This window comes from Poecilia formosa, unplaced genomic scaffold (assembly GCF_000485575.1).
Source record: "Poecilia formosa unplaced genomic scaffold, Poecilia_formosa-5.1.2 Scaffold222, whole genome shotgun sequence".
NCBI classification, from domain to species: domain Eukaryota; kingdom Metazoa; phylum Chordata; class Actinopteri; order Cyprinodontiformes; family Poeciliidae; genus Poecilia; species Poecilia formosa.
The window spans coordinates 422,582-435,836 of NW_006800161.1; the positions used below are offsets into that span (position 1 = coordinate 422,582).

General features: G+C 41.9%; 3 protein-coding genes and 1 long non-coding RNA gene across 7 annotated transcripts in view; 1 reads left to right on the plus strand and 3 right to left on the minus strand.

Annotated features, from left to right (window-relative positions):
• Window positions 1-216: 216 nt before the first annotated feature.
• plcxd1.2 (phospholipase C, X domain containing 1, tandem duplicate 2) lies at window positions 217-5,508 on the plus strand. The gene is made up of 6 exons (XM_007568441.2): window positions 217-618; window positions 1,883-2,019; window positions 3,820-3,948; window positions 4,019-4,174; window positions 4,254-4,437; window positions 5,075-5,508. The coding sequence occupies exons 1-6, from the start codon at window positions 537-539 to the stop codon at window positions 5,308-5,310; spliced, it is 924 nt and encodes a 307-aa protein (XP_007568503.1). The 5' UTR covers window positions 217-536; the 3' UTR covers window positions 5,311-5,508.
• Window positions 2,878-3,709, minus strand: LOC103149340 (uncharacterized). Its single transcript, XR_477462.2, has 2 exons — window positions 3,401-3,709; window positions 2,878-3,256 (listed from the first exon to the last, which is right to left on the minus strand). It is a non-coding gene; the product is annotated as an uncharacterized LOC103149340 (long non-coding RNA).
• gtpbp6 (GTP binding protein 6 (putative)) lies at window positions 5,456-9,290 on the minus strand. 2 transcript variants are annotated; one of them, XM_007568439.2, is made up of 10 exons: window positions 8,802-9,288; window positions 8,585-8,722; window positions 8,443-8,513; window positions 8,234-8,364; window positions 7,587-7,657; window positions 7,349-7,507; window positions 7,035-7,243; window positions 6,094-6,242; window positions 5,774-5,926; window positions 5,456-5,683 (listed from the first exon to the last, which is right to left on the minus strand). In XM_007568439.2, exons 1-10 carry the CDS (start codon window positions 9,148-9,150, stop codon window positions 5,557-5,559), a joined length of 1,557 nt encoding a protein of 518 aa, XP_007568501.1. In that variant the 5' UTR covers window positions 9,151-9,288; the 3' UTR covers window positions 5,456-5,556. The 2 variants fall into 2 exon arrangements, with proteins under 2 accessions (XP_007568501.1, XP_016535323.1); XM_016679837.1 differs by lacking the exon at window positions 5,456-5,683 and having other exon boundaries at window positions 5,834-5,926; window positions 7,276-7,507; window positions 8,802-9,290.
• A 711-nt stretch (window positions 9,291-10,001) lies between these two features.
• The window catches only part of LOC103149342 (uncharacterized), an 8,553-nt gene continuing 5,299 nt past the window's right edge, over window positions 10,002-13,255 (minus strand). For all 3 annotated transcript variants that reach the window (XM_016679835.1, XM_007568442.2, XM_016679836.1), the window contains 5 exons: window positions 12,987-13,161; window positions 12,368-12,837; window positions 12,096-12,270; window positions 11,498-12,008; window positions 10,002-10,609 (listed from right to left, as the gene is read on the minus strand). In XM_016679835.1, coding sequence (XP_016535321.1) covers window positions 10,594-10,609; window positions 11,498-12,008; window positions 12,096-12,270; window positions 12,368-12,837; window positions 12,987-13,161 — 1,347 coding nt within the window. In that variant the 3' untranslated portion in view covers window positions 10,002-10,593. The remainder of the gene's footprint in view (window positions 10,610-11,497; window positions 12,009-12,095; window positions 12,271-12,367; window positions 12,838-12,986; window positions 13,162-13,255) is intronic.

Genomic DNA, 13,255 nt, shown 5'->3' on the forward strand with positions numbered 1-13,255 from the left:
GTGTGCAGAACCAAGAATGACAGTTTTATCTCTTACAAGAGTTTAGTGCAGCTACACGTAATGCTCAAATTATTTATATAAAATATTTTTACATATATCATTAAATAAAAATATATTAGGATGACCTAATCACATTATTTGTGATAGTTTTATCACCAATAATATGATAATTAACTTAATCCTGGGATCACCAAGGATTAAAACAATATATTATATAGCTATAATGTGATATAATTATCGTATTTTTCGATACACTGACTCCTCTGTGGAGAAATGGCCGACTACCAACGATCCCAGTTCCAGCTGTTTTATTTCATTTTTTTGAACGTGCGCCCTCTGGTGGCGCTTTTTCTGCCATTGGTCAGTAAAAACCAGGAAACTGCGAGTTTCTCCTCCCTCCTTCGGTTTCGTCCTGCCGCCGCTGCTGTTTTGTGGTCGATGGCTTTGAGGAATCAGGTGGAGGGAAGCAGATAAACCATGTGACCCACGGTAAAAGTGGCTGCTCAGAGCCGCAGCTCGGATACCGACGGCTCGACATGGATGTCAACAACCAGGACTGGATGTCCGCCCTGCCGGAGGAGCTGTGGGACGTTCCCCTGACGGAGCTGGCGATACCCGGTAGGTCACTCTCACTTCACACTGAACCTCGCAGGCTGCAGTAGGAGTTATCCTCTGGTGTTGTAGATTATTTTTAATGTTAATCCGGATTTTTTTTTCTTTCTTTTAAATAGCAGTTTTATTTATATGCTTGAATTTAATCGTCTTGCTATCGATGCAAAATTCTCCCTTTTACAAAGCTTCGTTCAGGAATGGGAAGTCCTTTTACTCAACGGCTGAACATAAAACATCCCTTCTTTAAGTTTTCATTTGAATTGCTTGTGCTGTTTTACATTTATTTTTTATCTTGAAAGGGTTATTACTGTCGTAGTCTGCCATTTATTTGAAGTTTGTTCATGTTGTTACTAGACATCCACTAGATCCGGTGGTGTTTAAATGCTGACATTTATGGGGTATTAAAAGTACAAGGTACACATCTTTGAAATTTATTAGTCTTTTTAGTTGTATGTTGATAAGTTGTTCCATTGTTTTTCTTCTGTTCTGATGACAATATGCATTTAACAAAGATAACAATTGCTCTCTCAAACAAAAGGTTTCCACAAACCTTGTATGACGTCATGACCTTGGCATCTGATTAGCATTCCTCTCAAAATGTCTGTGTTTTTCATCCTTATTTGCATGTGGTTGTTGGTGGTGTTTTTTTTTTTTTAATATCAAATCAAAAGCCTCTTGTATTTAGTACGGGTGGAACAAAATGTTCGTTTTCATCGTAGCTGTTTTAAGGAAACTTTGTCAACTCGTTGAAGAGGCTTGACAAGATAATCAGGGCAGACTGGAATGGTCAAAGTTCATTATCAACATTCTTCAGTGTTCATAAAGATATACATCACAACCAATCAAATTTAATGATTCAAACAGGCATATAACCAAATACATACAAACCCAACTGTTTATCTGCTGCTAGGTTAAGGTTTTTTTTAACAAAAAGAAAAACACCACTGGGTGTCATCTTTAACGGTAATTTTATTGAGAGAGAATTGTGCTCTAAAAAATGTCATTTGCACAAAAAAAAATTGAAAGTGATGAACTCTTGGTCATTCAAGGAAATAGAAATTACCTTTTGTTTTGAAGCCCATTATATATTTTATAATAATATAATGGTTTAGCAGTCAGATATCACCAAAAATAACTTCGAGTGAGACTAAAAATAACACAGAAGTGTTTCTTTCATCCTGCTGTTCCAGTTTGAGGTGACGTCATTTTACAAACCCGTTTCTCGTTCCTGGAAGTCTCAAATGTTGCGTTGGCGTCTCGTTCACAACAGGCAGCCATGATGCCATGAGTTACTGTCTGGACATAACGTCGCCCCTGCTCCGGTCCGAGTCGGACTGCTTCTGGCTCCTGGACAGACTTTTCTACTGCGTCACCAGGCCTCTCATCTTTAAATGGGCCACCACACAGGTACGAAGAAATGTGGAGTAACAAAAAAAAAAAAATCAAAAAACGACCAGTCAACGTGTTCAGAGTTCATCTTCAAGAAAGGACGTCTCGGTTTTCATCTTCTCCTTAAGTTTTAATTTAGTTTTGATCAAGTTTTAGAAACGTTACGACACAAACCTCAACGTGTTTAATGGAGATTTTATGAAGAGCAACTCTAAGCAGTGCTTAATTATGAAATGGAAAGAAAAGGACTGAGGTTTTTAAAGTTTATTACAAATAATGTCTTATTTAAGAGGTCAGACGCATCATTTCTTCCAGACGAAGAGGAATCTCTTTCTGACGGGTCTTTGTTTCTCCACATTCACTGAGACTCTTAATGAATCAAACACTTTTAGCCCCAGAGATTTTAATACCGTTAATCTCTTGGATCAAGACCAAGCCTTCCCGTTGGTCCCATCAGTAACTCTGTTTCCTCTTGAAGGCGTTCAAAAGTGGGTTATCTGAGGTGTTGGTTGGGTGGATGAGACGCCGGGCTCAGTTATGGTTCTGGTTGGACAGGATCTTCAGGTTCTTTAGGCAGAAGAACCTGAAGATCTTCTGGTTCTTCTGAACCAGAAGATCAGAAGAACCAGCCAGCCACATGAAACCAGCCATGTGGCTGGTTTCATGTTTCCTGGCAACGGTAACCATGGCTCCACTTGCTTGGCACATCACTTCAAATTTTATTTAATCCCATGAAGTTATTTCATTTGAACTAGCCAAAGGACTGCACAGCAAATTGTAGGTAAATAAAACTATATTCACCTCAGCAGACAAGTCCATGAAATGGCGACAGAAACAGTTGGGGGCAAACATGGTCATTAATAATAATTGAATCAATTTTCTGAAGATGCTATCCACTGTTTAATATTCACTACCAGACAGAACCACAGGCAGGTATGAAGTGCTGAACTGGTTGTGTGTGGACAAAAAAAAAAAAAAAATCAATTTCACTTCAGTTCGAAATGCTAATAAATGGATTTATAAACATGAAAGCAGAATTTTAGTAAGTTTTAGTTAATTTTATAAACGCACAATATGGTTCCTGTTATAGTTTTTTCCTCACTAATTACAATTTTTATTTTTATCAGTTGACAAAAACTAAAGTAACCTTGCTACAAAAAGCATGCCACACTTTACAGATTTTTACGTGTGAAATTTCACAAAATCCGCACATCGCTTTCCTTCCACTTCAAATCCTGCACTGCTTTGTGTCGATCTGTTCCAGAAAAACCCGACAGAATAGATTTATCTTTGTTAGGTGAGGAAATATGAAAAAAAACATTATTAGTGCAAAAATTTAAATTGCCTTGATCTCATCAAGAAACAACCTTTTTTTTTTTTTTTTTTAAACTGATCTTACCTGCGGTACGGAGATGAGGGAGTCGCTGATATCAGCGTTTTGGAGCCAGAAGTCACATGACTGTCATGAAGGTTTTCAAGTTGAGATGATCCAAAGTTTAACAAGACGCAGATAGAGCAGAATGTGATCGTTTGTTCGATGTTCTCAGAGAGAACAGGGGCTGAAAACCAGAGGTCAGAGTTCACAGGCTGAGAACCACAACAGCGAGAGAGGACATTCCACGGAGATTAGAGAAACTGTAGAGTTGACTGATTAGTTTTTCTTTAGTTTGTTTAGTTTTTAGCTATTAATACAGCATCGTAGGAAATGTTTCTGGTATGGAAAAAAATTCTATATATATCGGATTTTACTTTTAAATTTTGGATCTAAATCCGATCAGGAGGCTGAATTCAAACATGGAGTTTCGTTCTTGTGTTTAGGACAAGAGCATCGAGGAGCAGCTGTCGAAGGGAATCCGGTTCTTCGATCTCCGCGTTGCGCACAAACCCAACGACCCGTCTGACGACCTCTACTTCACACACGTCATATACACGCACCTGACAGTTCTGGTGAGCTCCGGTCACGTCGGCAGCTCTCGTTCATCGCGGCTTCCCACCATAACTGGCTCCCACTCCACAGAAAACTCTGGAATGCGTCGAGCACTGGCTGAACTCTCACCCGAAGGAGGTCGTCATCCTGGCCTGCAGCCATTTTGAGGGAATGGACGACGCGTGCCACGAATTGTTCATTACCCACTTGAAGAAGCTGTTCGGCTCAAAGCTGTGTCCCCGGAAGGTGGGCTCCCTCTTCATGCTGCTGACGTTGGCTCTGAACACCAGACGCCGCCTCACCGTGTCCTCTGTCCCCCGAACAGGAGCCGGTCCTGAGCCTGCGGAGGCTCTGGGCGTCCGGCTACCAGGTCATCCTGTCCTACGAATCCCAGCTGGTGGCCAGACACCCGCAGCTGTGGCCCGCCATACCGTACTGGTGGGCGAATAAAACAACGGCACAAGACGTGATCCGCTGCCTGGACTGGAACAAAGACATGGGACGACCAGGTGAGTCGGTCTGCTGTGACGGCGGCGGATCAGGGACTTTGGAGATGGAAAACAAAATGAGGACGTTTCCACCAAGTTTTTTTTTACATTTTCTAGAAAAAAAACATTGAAATCTTTTTATTTTATTGTTTTTAAATTTTCTGAGATTAATCTGAAGCAAATTTGGTGAGCAAATTTTTGAATTTTGAAACTCAGAAATGTCCTTATTGTTTTTAGAAGATTTTTGAGATTAATCTGAAAATGTCAGGTTTTTTTATAGCAACTTTAGCAACTGTGACTTTTCAAAACATCCAAAAGTTGGACATCTTTGACATATGAAAGTCAGAAGTTTCCAAGTTTTTCTTCTTGAAAAGTTCTGAGATTCATCTCAAAAAAAAATTTTTTTTGGCAAATTTTTTACCTTTTAAGCTCAAATGTCCTTGTTTTTTCTACAAACTTTCTAAAATTGATCTGAAAATTTCTGAGTTTTTTTTCTTGAAATTATTTGACTTTTTAAACTCTAAAATGTCCCTGTTGTGTGTACAAAATTTCTGAGATGAGTCTGAAAATGTCTGAGGTTTTTCTAGCAAGTTTGTGACTTAAACCTCGCCTCCAGGTGGAGAGATGCGGCATTACTCAACGTTTCCTGTCTCCACAGAGGGGTTCTTCGTCTCCGGCCTGAACCTCACGGCTCCGAGGTCATACATCGCCAAGAACCCGAAGGAATCCCTGCGGACGCTGACCTTTAGGAACTGGGAGCGTCTCAGGGAGTGGGTGGAGCAGCAGAGACCCGGGTCGGACCCCCACAGCCTCAACATCATAGCGGGGGATTTTGTGGGTCCGCTTCCGCTCTGCTCCCTGGTGATCGGACTGAACCACAAACTGCGACCGTAGACCTCCGCCCATTCCAAGAGGGAGCAGCAGATTTAAAAAGAAAATCAGCTGATGTCGTTTTGTTTTCTACCCGAGAACAATTTGCATTTCTTACGTGAAGCCAAGTGTATGTTTCTTACAAGAAAAAGTCTCATTCTCTCTCGGATTTGTCAGCTCAGATCTTTTAATCGCTGCAGAGTAAACACAATATTTTCCTAAGCTCTTCATGGTTCTGAGTTCAGTCATTTTTTTTCCTCCTTTCCTCTCTCATCTACTTTCGAACAGTTTCTTGTAGCGTCCGTGAGCAGCGGCGCTGATGATGACCTTGACGACGGCCGAGCCTTCCTCGGCGTTCACCTGCACGTCCTGGACGGTGGCCTCCTTGTACAACCAGCTGTGGACCAGGGCACACACACACACACACACGCTCACCTCATGTCCATAACGGAACATGAAACCAGCTGACCGAACGTCACGTTCTGACCTTAACTGAGGAGAGCTGAGGTTTACCCTCAGGTCCAGGATTTGCTTTCCGGTGGACTTTACGACCTCCTGCTCCACAGCTCTCTTCAGCTCATCCAGGCCTCGCTGCTGCAGGGCAGAGATGAGCACGGCACAGGGCTCCGAGCTCTCATAACTAACACACACACGCACACACACACACACACACACACACACACACACACACACACACACACACACAATAGAAGATGTCAGCAGAGGCAGATTTAATCTCAGATTGCAAAATTTCCAAAGCAGAAACCGAAGCAGCTCCTCCTCCGCTGGGGAAGCGTAGACTCTTACCTGCCAAGCAGGTCGATCTTATTGTGAACCTCGATCATGGAGTCCAGCAGCCTGTGTGGGATCTGCAGGTTCCTCAAGACGTTCAGGACGTTTGCCTTCTGATTCACCGTCTCTGGATGACTGACGTCTCTGACGTGAACCAACAGATCCTGGGGCGCAAGAATGGAAAGAGAGTCTTTTTTTAAAAATATGTTTTTAACTGTGATAATCTTAGGGTTAGGGAAGGCCTCATCAACACCTTGTAACTTTATCTAGGTTCTGTTAATCTTCAAAACAACATTCAAAATGATGTGATTTAGAAGGCCACGTACTTTCGTTGAGCGAGTGTGTGAGCATGTAGCTATGTGGTTTGTGCGAAAGCCTTGTAGAGGTGTTTTAAAGGGGCAGCATTATGTGCCTTCCATATTTCATCAGCATTAAAAGCTTGAATTAATCAAATATTACAGTCCTTTGCTGGATAAATAATGCAGAGATGGCTATGGTTGTTGATGGATTGTGCAGTTCTGGAATCAGATTGATCAACATAGCTGGTTTTTTGGAAGGACGATGACGAAACCCACCAGACAATGTGGTGTCTGCTTCCAATGCCAGCCTTACAAAAAGATTTCCTGATTACTCTTTTTTTTTCATGTTTTCCCAAAAACAAAGAGTGCTTACTGGGAGACTTTAATCATTCTAATAAATGAGCACAGGGCTGAAACGATTAATCGATTATTGAAATAATCCTTAATAAATTTAGCAACTAATTAATCGATAACTGGAAGCACATAGACTTCAAAAACGGCAATTTACTGAAAAAAAACTCCTAACATATTGAGAGCACTAATGACGTCACAATCACTTTCTTCCAAAATGCTTCCTAATATTTAGCCAAGTCTAATAAATGAAATAAAAGCTCGTCTTATTCCAGTGGGTGTAGAAGAAGAAACCGGACTCCCTACCGAGTGTATGATGTCCTCCAGGGTGGCGGAGAAGGAGTCGATTAGCTGGTGTGGGAGCTGAGACAGGAAGCCGATGGTGTCCACGTACAGAACGGTCATGTGACTGGGCAGCTGGCCGGCGTGGACGGTCACATCGAGGGTGGCGAACAGCTGGTTCCTGGGCTGCAGGCCGCTGTCGCCGGTCAGAGCTTTGATCAGAGTGGTTTTCCCTGAACAGATGGAAATAATTAATAATAATAACTGACACGGATACAGCAAAAACGAATGAGAACGATGTGCCCGAGACTTTCCGAGTGGCGTCTCCAGGCTCTCACCACAGTTGGTGTATCCCAGCACGGACACGGTGGGGAACTCCCTGTGTTTCCGCTGAGACCGCAGCAGGTGCCTCTTTCTGCGAAGTTTCTCCAGGGCCGAGCGGATCCTCGTCTCCCGCTCCTTCAGCAGCCTCTGCTGGACTTCATACAGCGTCTCCCCTGGAAGAACCGAGCAGGAAGGGTCAGTCGGGTCTTTAGTCGATGTGGCGGATCGCTGGCTGTCTCAGGGCTGCATCACCTGAGCCTCCGATGTACCTCGCTCCCCCGCCCTGCTGATCCAAATCCGCCATGTCGTTTTTTAGACGAGACCTGCAGGTGGAACAGAAAGCGGGTTTTACCGCGGAAAGACGGCAAAAAGAGCACACTAAGACGTTAAGAGTGCAACAAAGGCGACGAGGCTAAATGCAACTTTATATTTTCCTGCCCAACTTCCAAACTTTACCAGAATCAAGTTTCCACAGTTTTCAATATTTTATTACCAAATTTTTTAAAAGTATAAATTAGGGGTGGGCATTTATTTTTGTTGATCAATTGCTCAGTTTTTTTTTTCAATTGCTCAGTTTTTTTTTGTGTGTTTTTTTTTTTTATTTTTTATTTTTTTTTAATTATTTTTATTTTTTTACTCTTACTTGAGTAATTTCTTGGACGGCTACTTTTTACTTTTGAGTTAAAAAATATGTTGAAGTAGTTCTACTCTCACTTCGGTCTCATTTTTGGGTTCTCTAACAGATGGATGGAAAACTGGATAAATGGTGGGCAGATTGACTGATAATGGACAAACAGATGTACAGGCACCCACTGTTATCAACACGAATGTTCTTCTACCTTCATGATCACTCAGTGTGAGAACCCTGACACAGGTAGTGACATGAAGTGTGATATCACCTCAGTAAGGGGATCTCTGCCAGTGAGATCTGGAGCTTGGCCTCTTTGGTTCTGGCGTTGCAGCGGAAGATGTGGAGAACAACAGAGTACCTGTCAAAGACCTTCACCCCCCAGGTTTCCTCGAACTCCCTCTGATGTTGGATTTGGAGACAAGAGGCATCAGTAAGTCTAATGAACCACTCAGCACGGTCAGTTCCGCGCAGTCTCACCTCAGACACAGAGGACAGGCGGTCCACATTCACGAACACAGCGGTGACTCCCGGGGTCCCCCTGATCTTCCCTGGACAGAAAACACATTTTCATTCAGAGCAGACTTCCCATCGGACAGGACTGATGAGAGGCCGGTAGTACCTGTAAGAAGCTGGAAGTTTCCCTTTCCAAATATCTTCTTCTTCTCTGGTGTCTTTGTGGAGAGAATGATCTTGTCCACCACTGTCCAGTTGTCCAAGGTGTTCACCAGTCCCTCGGCCTCGGCCATCATCAGCTCGGCTGTAAATTAAACACACAGCGAAGTAAAAACCCTCTGAGGAACCGCCTTGTTCAACTGAGCGTGCTGGACTCGTCATACCTGTGGTCAGGTACTGCTTTCTGCTCCCCCACTTCACATCCGGGTGGACGATAAACACCCTGTGCTGTCCCTGTCCGATCCCCGCAGGGACATGCTGCTGGAACAGCTCCTCCACCTCCGTCTCCTCCAGGAGGTCTCCATCTTCCTCCTCCTCCTCTGTGTGTGAACTGCTGCCGAGGTCTTTCCAGTTCTTCAGGCTGGAGGCGGAGAGCGCCAGGGACCTGTTGGACTGAAGGACGGGCGGCTGTCCTCGGTGAGACGTGGGGAGAAGCCTGCAGGCGACGGCGGGTCTCTGACAGCTCCGTGGGAAGAGAGGCAGTCGCGAATGAACGAACCTCAGAGTCTTCATTCTGCCTCGGGAGGTTTTATCACCGACACATGATGCGAAACGCTGTTGGTGCAGGTCAGCGTGGACTGTTTACCTCTTTCAAGCTGACACTTATTCTCCCGGCGCTTTCAAAGTAGCGGTGATGCACTGCCACCTACTGGCGCGGCGGCTCTTTAATTTAGACACGGGACAGAAACAGTGGCGGTTTGTTGAATGAACGCTGCCTGCAACTAAGTTACATTTACTCAGTTACATAATTGAATATCTGTTTAATGTGCTGGAGGGGAACACTTTTATTAGTATTTTTACTTTTACTTGAGTAACTATTATGATCCATTGCTACTCTTGAGTAAAAATTCTGGATTATCTACACACTGTGAGCAACTTCACCTAATAACAAGCTTCGTTTAACCAAAAATTCACCACACAGACACACACACCTGCAGTTTTGGTCAAAAATTCCTACGTTTTATATTGAAAGAAGTTAATTAAAAAAATATTTCCAACTCATTCTTCCAAATGTATGTCATTTCCATTATATAAATTATTTCCATGAATTATTTTCATTTTGATCTTTAGAATACCAACATTTCCACATAGCTTCTTGTTTTGGTCCATGTGATGATGCAATTTTTAAAATAAATTGTTGTTGTTTAGGTCAGATACTCAGTACTCCTATTTTTTACTTTCACAAAATGTGCATAACGGTGTTTTAATGACTATGTAATAAATTTATTATACTGTAATACCAATAATACAAACATACATACACACTGGTCTTGGTTTAACCAGTATGCATTCAAATATTTATGTCTTAGGTGATCGTGATGCCAATCTAAGAAACATCCGTTATATCTTAACATAAAGTTGCTGTTGTGTGAATAAATTGCACATTTATTTTTGAAAATCAGCACTGAATTAACAGAATGTCACAATTTGATCATAATGTGAATATCAAAATATAATCTGTAGAAAAGAAAAATCACCTTCACACGAGGTTTCTATAACCATAACTCAAAATATCATGTTAGCAGCGATGGGTTTTTTTATGAGTCCATAAGCATGGGAGACTGACTATAACCAAGAGCAGGTTTTGGTTACTTGTACAGGTAGATCTTTCTTTAACTTCATGATACAAGGAAAACTGATAAGGCTTGGACCAGGAAAAGCAACATAGGGCTTAAACTATGGCAGACTATACAATGCTGGGTCCCGTCGGGACGGGGTGCTACAGGGCTTCTGCTCAGACTCATATAAAGCGTGAGGTCTCGGAATGGTTCTGGGGATATGTTCTTTTTGAAAAAGTCTCAAAACTCAATTCCTTGGATGAAGAAAAAGAGCTTGGGCCTCGATCCGACAGAGTTCTTGTGTGTTTTATGTGGCAGAATGAAAGATGGACATTTAGGTCTCTTTTCCTGAGTACCGTTGGTGTACAGTTGCTGTTTCATGCAACTGAGTCCACATCTACAAATGATGTGATCTGAAATATCAAAGTTGAAATTCAATAGTCATATGCAATATTAACCATATAAAAATTAAAACATTTATAAATATATAAATATTAAAAAAAACTAGAACACGAAGTGTGATTTTTCGTTTTTACTATGGTTTTGTATAAATCATTTACATTTTCTTTATTGACCACATACAAATATAAACACATACATAATATACCCTAGATATGGAAAAAAAACACCTATCACAATTAGTCAATTCATCTCTTTAGGACACTGCTTTATTAAAATGACCACTCAAATGAATCCCGGTCTTTGACAGTTTTGTGGGTTTAAAAAAAATCGTCGCTCACAGAATGGACAGTGATACTGTGCAGATGGACTGCAGTGACACTTTTTCAAAGATGGCACTGAACGCCCCGTCTGAACCGTTACATGGAGCTAGAGGAAGATGGAGCAGGGAATCTGATTAATTTAGACTACGATGCGGAGACTACGATTCATTCCTTCTTACCAACAGGACGGTTTGGAACTGATCCCAAGGTAGCACAATGTGAGATAAGTGACATCTTCTTGACTTTTCAATATCTTTTTTTTTTTTTTACTTGAAGCCAATCAGTGTTCTGGTTTAGTTGATCAAACTAAAAAAAAAATGTATGCGTTCTACTAAATCCCAGAGTCCCACAGATTATGTAGTAGTTATGTGAACATATGAGCAAAGTTTGAAAAGCCACGGCTGCCCCCACTGTACCATTTACAATAGTAAACATCAGCTAACCGCTAACGTTTTCCCATTAGTGTTTAGCTAGCAAATCACGGTAAGAAACTCTTCTCAACAGCACAATTAAAAGAAGCTTCATAATAAAAGCAAAACTATATGAATAAAAAGAAGGAAAAAAAAAAAGAAAACTCACTTTGTTTTCCTCAATGATTGCTCACCAACGTTGGAACCATCATGGTCCTGAGCCTCCGTCTTCATTTGATTCTCCTTAACACATGTACCACCACAATCCGGAGAGCAGCGACGTTTTACCACAGAAAGTTGTTTGACACATGTTTGAACTACAGGGTTCTGAGGAAGGCTATACGGCTCAGTTTTGTTTGGTCTTAAAGGCAGTACTTCCTCTAACTTAGTGCTGCAAGCTCGTTTTTTGGGGTTTAGGGGAAGTGATGTTGGGTTGGGGCTCAGGACAGATGTTACAGGACTTTGTGTCTGGGCAGAGGATGTAGTGACCAGGGTTTGGCTAGGCATCTCAAAAGGAGAGTCTGAGCTCTGGTCAGAAGCTGGAGGAGTTCTTGTGCGTTTTATGTGGCATGAAAGATGGACTTTCAGGTCTCTTTTCCTGAGCACCGTAGCCGTACAATACAAACAGTGAAAGTGTTGCTGTTTCCTGCAACTGAGTCCACATCTATGAATGGTGTAATCTGAAACATAAATAGGTGACATTTATTAGATGTTTAACATCCAATCCATTAAATATTAAATTGAAAAAAAAAACAATAGAAACATACCTCCATGGGGAATTGCTTTTTTAATATGTCCACTCAAATGAATTTTGAGCTTTGAAAGTTTTGTGGGTTTAAAAAATTCTAGATCACAAAACGGACAGTGATACTGTGGAGATGGGCAGCAGCGACACTTTTTCACAAAGGGCAGTGAATGCCCCGTCTGAATTGTTATATGGAGCTGCAAAATGTGAAAAGAAAATGAAGCCAAATTTCTCCAATACAAGGAAAATTATTTGAAAACTTTACTTAAAAAAAAACACAATAAACTGATTTACTTTGTTCTCCTTTGGTTCAGCCTCGTCAAGGTTGGAACCATAGTCATGGTCTTTGGCCGTCTTTATTTTATCCTCTTTCATACCAACAAGGTCCGGAGAGGGAAGAGGCTGGAGCTCGGATGGTTTCTCTAAGCGTGTGTGAACTGCAGGGTCCCGGCGCATGAGGAGAGTGTTGTTAAGCCATGAAGCCAGTACTTCCTCGAACTTTGCGCAGTAAGCAAGTTTTGTAGGATTTGGGATGTGGGTAGACCGTGTAGGTTTTGAGTCCCGGGCAGACTGTGTGGGGTTTGGGTTCTGTGCCGGCGCTGAAGAGTCTGAGGTCTGAACAGACGGTGTTCGGGTGTGTTTCATGTGGCAGAATGAAAGATGGACTTTAAGGTCTCTTTTCCTAAGTACGGTAGCCGTGCAGTACAAGCAGTGAAAGTGTTGCCGTTTCCTACAGCCGAGTCCACATCTATGAATGGTGTAATCTGAAACATCAAAGGGAATTTGATTTAGAATCCAATATTTACGTCTTAAAATTTACCACATACAAATACAAACACATATACGTACACACCCTACAGATGGGGAAAAATTGCAATCACAGTTTAAATGACTGTAAATAAAAACACCGTACCTAGATAGGAAACTGCTTTATTAAAATGACCGTCCATGTGAATCTTGACCTTTGACAGTTTTGTGGGCTTAAAAAATCCTGGCCCGCAAAACGGACAGTGATACTGTGGAGATGGACAGCAGTGACACTTTTTCATAGACGGCAGTGAACGCCCCGTCTGAACTGTTATATGGAGCTGGAGGAAGATGGAACAGGAAATCAGATTAAGCTCAACTAAAAGTGTGGCTTGCATCCAATTCATACTCCTAAATTAGATCCTGTCTAACCAG